The 12,287-nt window shown below is 42.3% G+C and overlaps 1 protein-coding gene across 2 annotated transcripts; it reads right to left on the bottom strand.

The window, feature by feature from the left end:
• Positions 1–2,971: 2,971 nt before the first annotated feature.
• LOC133915370 (mitogen-activated protein kinase kinase kinase 5-like) lies at positions 2,972–10,017 on the bottom strand. 2 transcript variants are annotated; one of them, XM_062358508.1, is made up of 11 exons: positions 9,343–10,014; positions 7,743–8,345; positions 7,574–7,661; positions 7,178–7,240; positions 6,930–7,093; positions 6,507–6,582; positions 5,502–5,561; positions 4,427–4,546; positions 3,938–4,135; positions 3,760–3,836; positions 2,972–3,667 (listed from the first exon to the last, which is right to left on the bottom strand). In XM_062358508.1, the coding sequence occupies exons 1-11, from the start codon at positions 9,861–9,863 to the stop codon at positions 3,445–3,447; spliced, it is 2,193 nt and encodes a 730-aa protein (XP_062214492.1). In that variant the 5' UTR covers positions 9,864–10,014; the 3' UTR covers positions 2,972–3,444. The 2 variants fall into 2 exon arrangements, with proteins under 2 accessions (XP_062214492.1, XP_062214493.1); XM_062358509.1 differs by lacking the exons at positions 2,972–3,667; positions 3,760–3,836 and adding an exon at positions 4,248–4,352 and having other exon boundaries at positions 3,998–4,135; positions 9,343–10,017.
• Positions 10,018–12,287: the final 2,270 nt, after the last annotated feature.

Genomic DNA, 12,287 nt, shown 5'->3' with positions numbered 1-12,287 from the left:
CGAAAAAACTATTCCGAACATGCGTGCGAGCGGCCAAATTACGGACGACGCTGTCTGAGCAGCTCACAAACCGACTCGCGCTAGATTAGGGGACCGACTGTGGGCCGGCTCGGGTGAGGGGAAAAAAGAGTGGTGAAGGGAGGGTGGCCTCTAAGCAGGATCGGTCCTGAGATTTCAGTGGCTCGGGGCGAAACTAAAAACGAGGCCCCATTAAACATAAATATTAAAATATTTATATATTAATTATAAAGATAATATTCTGGGTAGAGTCCACGAGCATTTACAATAAGCTCGAACAACTTGGAATGCATCCGTTACGGTAAAAAACTGGAACAAAATTATCGTAAATGCTGAACAAAATTGTGAAGGATCAGAGTACATGCATGTATACTTGCGTTAATGCATACTAGCTAGGTAGAGATACTCATATGCCTATGTACAACTTGCTGCGTGCAGGTCTAGTTACTCATCGATACATATAGCAGTTAGTTTGCAATTATAGTAGCTTTGGAGCTATCTGCTAGCAGGTGCCAACACCGCAATACAAATGCTGGACCCATTGATCGCCGGAGCAAGCGGGGATCTTTCCATATTTCAAACGTGCGATCTCAACAAGGATCGGATCCATTTGAGGTGAAGTAGAAACTATAGAGCAGAAAAACCAGTGACGAAAACTTATATGGCAATGACGTTACTCTATAGAGGAAAAAAGAGAACGCGTGTTGCTGATTCGGCTCTAAAGAGTAGAGGATGTTGGCTGATATTTTTGTTAAAAAAAAGTTTGTGTTGAATTTTTTTAATAATTTTTTCTTGATAATTTTTTTAAAAAAACTTTTTTCGATAACTTTTTTAATATGTTTCTTGATAACTTTTGAGCCAATTTTTTTTCACTTTTGAGTAAAACTTTTGAGATAATTTTTTAAAAAATTTTTGAGCCAAACTTTTGAGATAAACTTTTTCTCAAAATATTTGAGATAAAACTTTTTTCAACCAAACTCTTAAGCAAAATTTTCTCCAAATATTTGAGACAAAACTTTTGAGCCACCCGTGCACCGTTACTTTGCTAGCTGCCGATCGGGTCGGATGAGATTCGCGCGGGTGAGACGAGTGAGACACCGACGTGCGCGACCTAAGGGGGTGGGTGACTCGCGAATGCTTTTTATCGGTTTGCTGTCCAAGATTCGCGCTGCGAGGGGGGCGCGCCAATTAGCAGGATCCATCGCCGCTCGCCTCTAGATGTTGTTCCCTCCCGAATTGGCTGCGCGCCGCGCCGAGCGAGTCCTCCGTTGGTTCCGTCCGCTCCTGGACCTTTTTTCCATAAAGGCGGGCAGGCTGGTCACGCAGGGGCAGCCGCGCGCGGGGTTCGGTTCGGTGCACTGCTCGGCGGCGTCGGCGTCAGCTTCCCTACGAGGGCGGAGTCGCGGACCCGGTCGAGCTAGCACGCGCGGTGGGGATTGGGGAAAGGCAAGCGACACGTCCCCGTCTCTGCCCGAGCGGCTGCGTTCCCGCCCGGCCGTTCCACTCGATTGCCCCACGTGTTCCTCGCGCGTACGTACACAGTGCGCACGCAAGTACAGCTGATTAGTGATTAGATCGGGCGAGAGAGGGGCCGGCGGACTAAACACCTGCCGTCCCTTGGTTGTTTATCGTTGCGCGCTGGCTAGTCACTACTCACCAGTGGGTAGTGGCCACACTGGCCAGCGCCCAGTGGCAGCTACAGCCGCGTGCGTTCCGCCGGTCTCGGTGGTTGCGCGCGTAGCGACGTGTCGTTGCGCTGGTTCGCACAGGTCACGGCACGGGGACGGGGTGACGGGTGCCCCACGACGCTGCGGTGCAAATCTGAACGGGAATCTCGTGGTGGTTGCGCGGTTGGCTCGTGGCTGGTGATCTAGTTATTGATAAAGCGCCTGCCTACCTGGCTACCTAAAAGCACGATTAGTAGTAGTAGCAGCAGCGTGAAGGCTTTGGTTGGTTGAATGGTGTCCAGGCTACCAGTTGCTCTTAAAGCAGTGGCTCTAATTGCTCCTTTTCTTGTTCTGTTTTGAAAGGATATTCTCCGAATGAAACATTTGGAATCGGAATCTGTCTGTAGGAAGAGCCAGGACATTTGGAGACGGTGGTGTAGAGCCAGGACACCATGCAGGCATGGATCTGAGTCCATTCAGCACCGTTGAACTTGAGCCGGGCGTCGACGGTACCGTCAATGTGGTCCTTCAAACCGAACTTGCGGAAGATGACGGCGAAGGTGTTCCACTGGGGAAAAAAATGGATTATTGAAGATCAAGAGTAATTGGAACGCGTATGTTCACCAATTGAATGGCGGCAAAGGAAGCTGGCAGCGGGTTGGCGTCGACGAATGGATTGCCGCCGGTGGAAGATGCAGAGGAAGCTGTTTTATCTCACCTGATTGGTGAAATTGTATAATGGGAGAGAGGAAGAAAACCAGATGACACATGTTGTAAGAGTTGTAATACAACATATATCACATTCTTCGAAGCATACTGAAGCGTTTTGGCTAGTTGTTATATGTTGCTTGTATAACTTAAATAAACGTTACTATTTTGCAGCATGATAGATTGTTGATTTTCTTATCAGAGATCTCAACGTGGATACTGAATTGTCACTACTCGCCCATTACTCACCTCATCTCTTTACGAAGAACACTTAAGTCAGCGGTTAGCCTAACTTTCAAAGAAATAAATTATAAAAAATCAAAGGCACCAGCACGCTGAACCATTACGATCAATGCACAAATGTTGTAGTAATCGTTCAAGATAGGCAATTACAGATCTGTTTAGTCTGTAGTCACACTCTCGGCTATTGGATGAGGATTACCTCTCCGAGGTGGTATTTCTCAGATAAGGTTTCAGCAAGAAATACTCATAAATGGACCCTGTGATAACGACCAAATGGTCAGTATAGTGCGATGACAAAGAAACGTAAATGGTACAGGGCATCCAATCTGCGCATATTTCCTTTTGCCAATTGGCATGTATTATTACTTGGCCCCAAAAAATCATCGACAATGGTTATATCAAATATGATCATGATCATTACACAACATCAACGACAACACATGCTACAAGAACCCCCCCTAATGTCTGATGTGTCGGCACAATCAGGACCATTAGATTTACCTACAGCTAAACCCTAATAAATATGTTACATGGTAAATGCAATCATATCCCCCAGAAAACAAACATTACAGACTCCACAGAGCTCCCTCATTCAGCAGCATTTCCCTGTGACCATACCGTGGTGGTGTCCTTTACATGGAAAATACTTTACAAGACCCAGAAAATTGTCAATTATCACTGGCAGTACAAGGGTCAGAGGTTAGGGACTGGCAAAGCATCCAACTGCCTGACAAATCGCCTCAGGACTGTTTATATGTAGCTTTTGGCCCAGATGTTGTGTCTGCACACGTAGGCTGCATGCTGTGCTTCAATGTGAAAACAAATTTATTGCTTCCTTCCCGTTAGGCTTTGGCAAAGGACTAGGCTGAGGGTACGCGATTGGAAAATGCATACTGTTCGGTGTATGGGCTGCAGAGCCAGAACTGGAGGCCAAATTCAACGGGGGAGGGGACAAGCTATGAGTTCCCAAGTTGGGTAGGGGTGTCAAACGATAAGCCAATGATCCAGAAGATCTAGCACTGCTTGTATCACTAGCAGAATAAAAAATGACAGTGTTAACACTTGACCTTTTTATCAACAGATTCAACAAACTTTAGCAGCAAAAGGTAACAGAAGTAATCACCCATTTGCGTGTTTTCCTCTCCTACATGAATCACTCTTCCAGGGCATTTTATCTCTTGCACTGTTGTGCCCATTATCCTGTCACCAATCAACTGAAGTTATACACATGTATAAAGCTTGAAACTTTGGATACTGTGCATGCACGTGCATGTGTGAGCAACAGAATGGGGAAGGCTTACAGGGGGTTTGATTCCTGCAAAAGAATGCTTGTTGTAGTGATTCGAATTTTGGATGAATGGGTGTTCAAGCAACTTGCTTGCTGTTGGTCTCTCAGCAGGGTTTCTCTTGAAGCAGCATCTCAGAAAATCCATACCTTCAGGGGACAGATTATCCGGAACCGGCGGGTCTGTTCGCAACACCTTAAACATTGCAGCAGGCTGTGCCACCACAAAATACAGAGTTCATGACTAAGAATCCAAAGACACTAAGTCATTTTTTGGGCCGCTGATGACAAACCACACTCCATAAATGGAAACATTTAATTATCACCTCATATATGTGACGTATTGAAATACATTATTTTGTTCCATAGTCACAATTTTGATTGGGCCAAGGTGCTAGGTAAGACAAATTATCACCATTCATTAGATGAACCTAAGGTAAAGAAAGGTGAGCTGATTATATAAATCTAACTCATAAAACACAGGGAAGCCTCCACAACAACTTACCCCTTCAAGACCACTCCAAGGAGGCTTTCCTGTAAACATCTCGATGATTGTGCAACCAAGGCTCCAAATATCAACAGCAAGATCATAACCTACACTTTTATCAAGTGTGGCCCGAACAACCTGCAATGTAAAATGTGCAAGTATGACTGCGCCATTACAAATGCTTACACCTCTATTTGGAAATAAGCAAATAAAAGAGGATTTTGTAGGTACAAATCATAATTTGCTGAAGCAAACTTTCTTGGGCATGCTTAATGCTAAAAAGGAGGTTTCTAGAGTACAGAAAATTTAATCATCTTTTCGAACAATATGATTTCATAACTACCAGCAAGGTTGCAAACTAATACTCTTACAAGAGGTCATCACGGTATCTAATCTTGGTGAAAAATAAGGGAGACAAGTATCCACTCCACAAATCTTCACATGGACTAAATATATCCACATGATTTTACCCTACCTTAGGAAGATTGAATGATAGTTTTTGAGAAAATTAGCTCTTCAGCTCATAGAAAATAGCATGAAGATACATGTTCCATTAAATACAGGAATCCCCTTCAAGCATTTGGAACATCTGTGTTTACTTAATTTATTTTCTAGCAGATGTCTCGAGACTCCAAAACACTCCAGAACATTGTTATCAGCAAAAATTTAAGGATGAAACTTTGGAGAAGCCTGATTGTTTATACGGAAACAGGCCTCTTAAGATCAACTTAAGTTCTGCTGCAAAAATTGCGTTTCACTGATTTATAGAATGAATTAGAATGGCCCATTCTCGTATCATAAGAGTAACTGAGTAAGCTTTGAATAATTTAGTTTCCCTAGTCTGGAACCACAAAGTGGTGAACTAAATGCATGGTACAAAAAGGAAGGCACAAAGTACTTTACTTTGGATGCAAAAAAGGGAAACATTGGAGCACTAATAGACTAATATATCCAATGTTTTACTACACTTGCCATTCTGAATGATGTATACACAGAAAGATTAATTGTTTGCAGCACATGAGCAAAATCAGCCTCATCGCAATCAGGAGAAAAGGAAATGGTGAAATTAATATGAAGAAAAACCAGGTTGCACCTCCGGAGCCATCCAGTATGGTGTTCCCTTCAATGAAAGATTGGGAGCTGCAGTACTCAACTGAAAAGGAAAGAAAAATATGCCAAGAAGATCAATTGCAAAGGTAACAATGAGGATAACCTACAATATATAAGTCCACAGGACAAAATAAACTCTATACTGATCAGAAGCTGTCCCCCGGCAAATAATGATTAAAAATAGATGAAGGGAATATAATTGCAAATGATATTAATAGCACATCAAACAATTCTCTATGAAACAAAGAGGGCAGCAAGAAACACAAGAAATTTTTCTGAAAAGAAGTTAATAGCTTAATTATTTTACCAAGTACAGTACTTGGTGTTAGAGATATATTTGTGTTTTAGTGTGCCTATGTAATATCCCCATCTTATAAGGGGCTTTCTGCATATTGCAAACCTGTACATGTATATATATAACGGCCCATGGCCTCCAAGGAATACAAGTTGCTATTCCTAACACTTGGTAAACCATTCATAGTACTATTATTTATACAAATAACTATAAATAACTCATCTGGACTACACTTTTCAATTATAGGTATCTAAGTACAATTTAAAGAATGCATCATTTTTCAAATACATGGTAGATTTTGAATAATGTATGTTTGGTAGAATCAGAAATGATCTTATATTCAACAAATCGATCCTATTGGAACATCTCCAATTCAATTCAAGATCCCAATCCTAAGCACCTACCATCAAATATCAAATGTTCATGCTCAATAGCTTATCGCGCATATACAGCAATCATTCAGTTTTCAATTTCTCATGACACCATTTATAATTAGAGAGAGAAACAATTTGTTGGATAAATGTTTAACCATTCTCAAAGCTGCCACGATAGATGGACATACTGTTGTCATATTGAATGAGGTAATGATAAGCTTAATGGCCAGTTTCCAACAAACCAAATCCTGGGGTACTGACTACTGGATAATCGTGTGCAATAGTGAGAGCAGAAAATTATAGGTCAATTGGAACTCACATGCTTAGCCATTCCAAAGTCTGCCAATTTGACTATACCATTGATATCAACTAACAAATTTGCCCCTTTGATATCCCTGCAGAAGCACAACTATATTTACATACATGTGCACATTTTCAGCATCATGCAAGACAGGGTGTCGGAAAGTGCAAAACAAGAGGATACATGCTAATAAAAAAGGATGGGATGATCTAAACCAGCTTCCGGAAGGATCTAGATAAAGTTCTTAGCTTAAAAAAATTAAAATGAAGTGAACAAACATTGAAACCAAAAAGGCAGATCAGGAAAAGTACTATCCCCATGGAAATGATAAAAATAATAAAAAAGAGCTAATGTAATCTGTAGGTTCGCATATTAAACAAATAGACAAAGTTAAGCTATTATTAGTTTAAAATTTTGAAAACAAGGAAATAGAAAGATCACCTATGCATAATCTTTTGGCTATGTAAGAAAGCAAGACCCTTGAGAATATGGCGTGTGAAGTTACGGATGACTGATTCTGTCAGTGATCCACAATGCTGATGAACATACTTATGAATTGAACCAGGATGAACGTATTCCAGGTATATGTAGAATCTATCTTCAATCTGCAAGGGATCCACCAAGTAAGCATTAGATAGCACTGATAACTGGCACAGTAAATACCCTTAACATGACAAAGGAGAACTTACAGTTTCACTGCCGTAATACTGCACTATGTTTTCATGCTTAAATTGACTAAGAAATTTTATTTCCTGAAACAAATGTGAAAACCAGTCAACAAGAGTAAGTGCAAGTGCATAATCTTTATACAGAAGATAGTACTGGACCACAATTACATTAACATTATCCAAGTAGATTACTGAAAAACATGTTATGCTACAGTATTATCCGAAATTGGTTTGTGCTTGAGAAGCGTATAGTATTGTAGGTACCAAAGGAATGCACATCAGATACAAGCATCAGCAAACGTATGATTTTCCCATGAAGGGATGAAAGCAAATTTGATAGGAAGCAATCATATAGAACAAAAATCTACAATTACCATTAGTGCAGAGTAAACAACAATGAAATAAGAAAGACCAAACCTGTTCCAATTGCTTCAGAGACTCAGCTGATTTAGCATCATCTGGAATGATATTGACCTCTTTCATGGCACAAAGAGCTCCAGTGTGCCTATATGTAGATGAAAGGAAAAAATGTTCAGAATTTAAATGAAGTAATGATCATAATGGTCTATAAAATACATTGCCGTACCTATTGGTGGCCTCATATACGCATCCAAATGTGCCACTACCAAGGAGTTTTCCTTTTTGCCATTGACCAGCCACTGGCGGCACCTCAACTTTTGGAACTAACTGGTGGCTAACATTTCTTTGCTTTGGGCTTACAGAAGCAGGAGGGAGAGGTAACGGGTGAAAATTGGAACTCCCATTGCCTTCAGGACGAGAAACGTGGTTCTCCGGGAACAACTTTGGATGCATCGGTGATGGAGGTGCACTTGGGTTTCTTGGTCTTAGAATCGGACTTCTCGGTGGACTAGAGCAAGGAGAACGCTCCTGACCACCCCCAAAATTTTCAGGTGAGGCACAAGGAGGTGAAGATCCCAAGAGATCAGAAGACCAGACTGACCGTGCGGAGATTGCAGTAGATGAGAAGTCCACATTACTCAATCTTCGAGGACTTTGTACAGGACTGCTAGGAGCACTTTTAGCAGGAATGTTCAATCTGAAGTTCAAAGTTTCAGCAGAGCTCTTATCCTGGAACTTCTTAAAAACCTTTCTCCGTTGACCGCAGATAGTCCCATTTAACCATAAGTCACTGTGCTCATGAGTCTTTTGTACAGTTTGGGCTATCACTCTATTAACAGAGACATATGAACATCAGGATCACCGGTGATGCAGAATTGCAGTGCTCCCAGGGAACAAAGAACATTTTAGCAAAATGGAAATAAACTAAACAATGAGTCGTGCAGAGTTCCCATATTCAAAGAGAAACAACTAAAATATATAAATGCAGTATTGGATGTTTTCATTGTTTGCGGTACAATTTTTAACAGCACAATTGGACTAAAATATTTCAACAGTAACTTTGATTTAACAATTACTAAACTTGTTGAATCTATTATAGAAGCTGCACAGGAGTCCAGCTAATCCAAGTGAAATCACACTATATCACTGAAACAACCTTAAAACCCCATCCTACCTAACTTTTTCCTATCATGTCAAGATCTAATAAATTCACTAGGAGCTTAGACAATCATCATGTGCAAATGTTATATGTCCAGATCAATAACTAGAGCATCACGCGTACAAATCATCACAACTCAAAATACACAATAAGTCTAAAAGAAATATAACTTTGTGGCATATCATCCTAGTATCATTAAAATGCCATGATATCCCAGTAGACCATAAGCTAGCAACATACCGCCACTCCTGTAAAGTAAAGAAGTTACTAAAATTACAACACAACTCTTACAGACATGTATATCCGAAAGCCCTAATCTCTGACATCCATATTGTCAAACCCACTATACTCGGCAGCCAGGATACTTTCCATGGTCTCTAAACCCTGGGCATTTCATGGTTCTCTAAAACTGTTCTCATTCACTGCAAGATAGTCTGCCCTCCTAAGTGTTCAAATCTCACTGGTGCCACAGCATGAGTAGATAGTGTTATCCCTTTGAGATGCACAGATTGCTAGTAATTCAACTGATTCTGAAATCCTAAAGTTGTGAAGGTGGCATCCTAGCAAACCCCTTTAATCTCTTCACGGTTTACAATCAAACAAATTAACAATTTCCAGGAACTTGATTAGCGATGATAAAACATACTAAAAAGTAAGAATGAATCACCTCGGCGAGAGCAAAGGCGGCATCCTTTCACTCCCAGTCTCTGAAACCCCCGGTGGCTCTGCCTCCGACACGTTCCAGTCCCCGTCGACCAGCCTCGGCGACGGAAGCGGCCTCCCAGGCCTGCGATACGACGAGTCCCCCTCACCGGGCAGCGGCAGCGGGTGCGGCAGCAGCACGGGCGTAGATGACGATCTCGTCGGCGCCACCTCCATGTTACTCGGCGACCTCGAGATCGGCGTCGAGCTCGCGGTCGCGAGCCCAAACCTCGCCGAAGCTCCCCTCCCCGCCGGAGCGTCCAGCCCGAGCGCGGAGACACCGACCTCGAGGTCGCCGACGACGTAGCGCATCGGCCGCGCCCTGACCAGCCGAGGCTGCAGTTCGCTCCCCCCGCCTCCATCGCGACGGGTGCTGGCGCCGCCGCCAACGCCGATGATGCGGGAGGTGGAGGCGCGCGCGGGGGACGCGGGCGTGGATGCGGAGGCGGAGTGGGAGGGGGAGACGGAGCGCTTCCACCAGCGCATCGGTAAAGCGCGAGGGAGGAGGGCTTAGGGGGGGTGCGAAACCCTAGTGATCATGTAGTGGCGGAAATGGCGTCGCGGGTGGAGGTGATCCGTGGGAGGGGCGACGACGACCTGCCCCCGCCATATGGGCCTTTCTAGTTTCTCTCGAGAGTCGGGGTTGGTTGGTTGTTTTTGTGGGGAGCCTATCGGGTGCCACGCGGCTTTGGGGAAACAAGTCTAGCGAGTCAATGCCTCCGGTGCACACATATCACGTACACTGTAAACGGCTTCCTTTCTGTCGTTCAATCTGCCGTTTTTTCCTTCTCGCTATTACAACGATTGCAATGTAAACTAGTGAGACGTGTAAAAGAGAACAATGATTCGAACTTTTATTGATAGATGTGATGTTCTATATACGATGAAAATGTGCGTGTTATAGAGATATCTCTTTCGAATAGGGGTTTATTACCCAACGGTTGTTGATGTTAGTTATTATTGTTTTCTAACACTCTCCTTGTTGATGTATGTTATAGGGTGACGATATCGGTACATGCAGAATATAAATGATTCGCAGATGGAAAATACCTGACTAAGACCAAATTTTTACGTACTAACTACAACAAAGAGAGCCGTATGTAGGGATGAAAGCGATACGGGAATATCCCGTCCCATCCCATGACCGTTTCCCATTTTTTTCCGATCGTTTTCGTTTTTCTGGTTCTTACACAAGAACAGGACGGAAACATGATGGTGAGGTCCGGAAAAGGGCCGAAAACGGTTGAGGTCTCATCCTGTCCATTTCCACGAAATCCTATTTTTATTCGGGAAAATCACATTTTTATCCCGATTCACACTTTGTACAGGCCCTCATCGATTCGCCCGTCCTGCCTGACTGCCCCCACGACGTTGCTCAGCACCGCTCGTCTTGCCCATCTATGAGCTGCCCCCACGATGCTGAGAAATATTTTGGTGTAGATCTTGCAGCTACGATCGAATTAGGCCTGCGAGTTTGCTTCCCTCTCCTCTTGGTCGACGGCTTCAAGCACGTTAGATTCCCGTCGCTGCCAATTTGGTCCGGTAGTGCTATGGCAAGGAAGGAGGTGGTGTGATGAGGTTGGAGAAGTGATGGTACTACTCCTCCATTTACCTCAGCCACGACATCCAATTCGTCCACAACGACGCCAAGGTCCGCTCCTTCTTATCCCCTTCTTGTTTTTCCTTAGATTTTATTTTGTTTGGCATATGGAATGCGCCCTGATGCGAATTTTTGCGCTGGTTTTATGGTTTAAATCATATGGATTTGTTGTAGCAAGATCGGTGAAGGAATATTTAGTATAGGCAGTTATTGTTTTCAGAGGACAATTTGCTTGCCTTCCGCAAGTGAAATAACTTCAGGTTGTGAATAGCAAGCGATATGTAGAAATAACTTTATGGTTTCCACAATGGTCTGCTTTACTCCATTTCTGAAAGCTTGATCTGCATCAAGCTTTTCTTTCCTGAGTTACCCAAGTGAAATCCTTCTGAAGATGTGTGTCATTTCTGTGGAAGAGAAGCAGTCTGCGTGTAGAGAGAAACAAATGTAGTTGATTCCTCTCAATCATGTTAAGCTTCTGTTGAATCCATTTCAGTTATGCTTCTGAAGATGTGTGTCATTTCATGTTAAGTTGATGTAAAATCATGTTATGCAGAGAGAAGCAAAGAGTTTATGTTGGATGGCAATCAAACTACTATGTATCATATTTCAAATCGACTTTGAGTCTTGGAGTTGGTATGTCATATACTTATTTGTGTGGACTTTGAGTTTTAGACTTGTCTTTTGAGTGAGCATGTATATATGTGGGACTGTCATGTACTCATATGTATATCACTATCATATTCATGTATAGATTCATTTCAATGCTTCAAGTCATGGACTTATTGTTCTGAGGTTCGGTCTTTCCTATTTTAAGCACCATTTTTCGTCTGGTACTGACATATTTTTGTTCGGATTAGTTCATTTTCGTATAACCAGCAATCCTATGTTCGTTTTCGTTTCCAGCTTTCTTGTTCTCATTTCCACCGGTTGAGAAAATGTGAAAGTAAAAACGATTAGAAAATTTTCCTGACCGTTCCCATCTGTTTCATCCATAACCGTATGGTTGCAGTTGGATGAATTTACTTTAATGATACGGTGTGTAAAGCCGCATATCACTAACAAGATATTGGCAAATTACAATTCTATGGTTGATCATACAAATGATTTGATTCTCTTGATGAGAGAATTATTATGAGTATGGACATAAGATACAATTATGAGTATGGATATAAGATACTTAATGATGTAGTGTTCAAAACTAAACTATTCCATGTAAATGGATTGGATCCTGTGTTCAGGATTATTTGCTCTAATTTTGATAATTAGGACAATAAGTTTAACATAAGTGTGGTGCCTTATGTATAAGGGAC

Source organism: Phragmites australis, chromosome 4 (genome assembly GCF_958298935.1).
Source record: "Phragmites australis chromosome 4, lpPhrAust1.1, whole genome shotgun sequence".
NCBI classification, from domain to species: Eukaryota; Viridiplantae; Streptophyta; class Magnoliopsida; order Poales; family Poaceae; genus Phragmites; species Phragmites australis.
This window is presented reverse-complemented; position numbering and strand designations above follow the sequence as displayed.

What these genes read in the sequence shown, in the direction of transcription:
- LOC133915370 (XM_062358508.1), bottom strand. Translation starts at nt 9,863, where the DNA reads ATGCGCTGGTGGAAGCGCTCCGTCTCCCCCTCCCACTCCGCCTCCGCA. An exon ending in AGCCAAAAGATTATGCATAG is followed by an intron (nt 6,583 to 6,929) that starts GTGATCTTTCTA and finishes GTGCTTCTGCAG; the next exon opens with GGATATCAAAGGGGCAAATT. An exon ending in AGAGGAAAACACGCAAATGG is followed by an intron (nt 3,668 to 3,759) that starts GTGATTACTTCT and finishes TTATTCTGCTAG; the next exon opens with TGATACAAGCAGTGCTAGAT.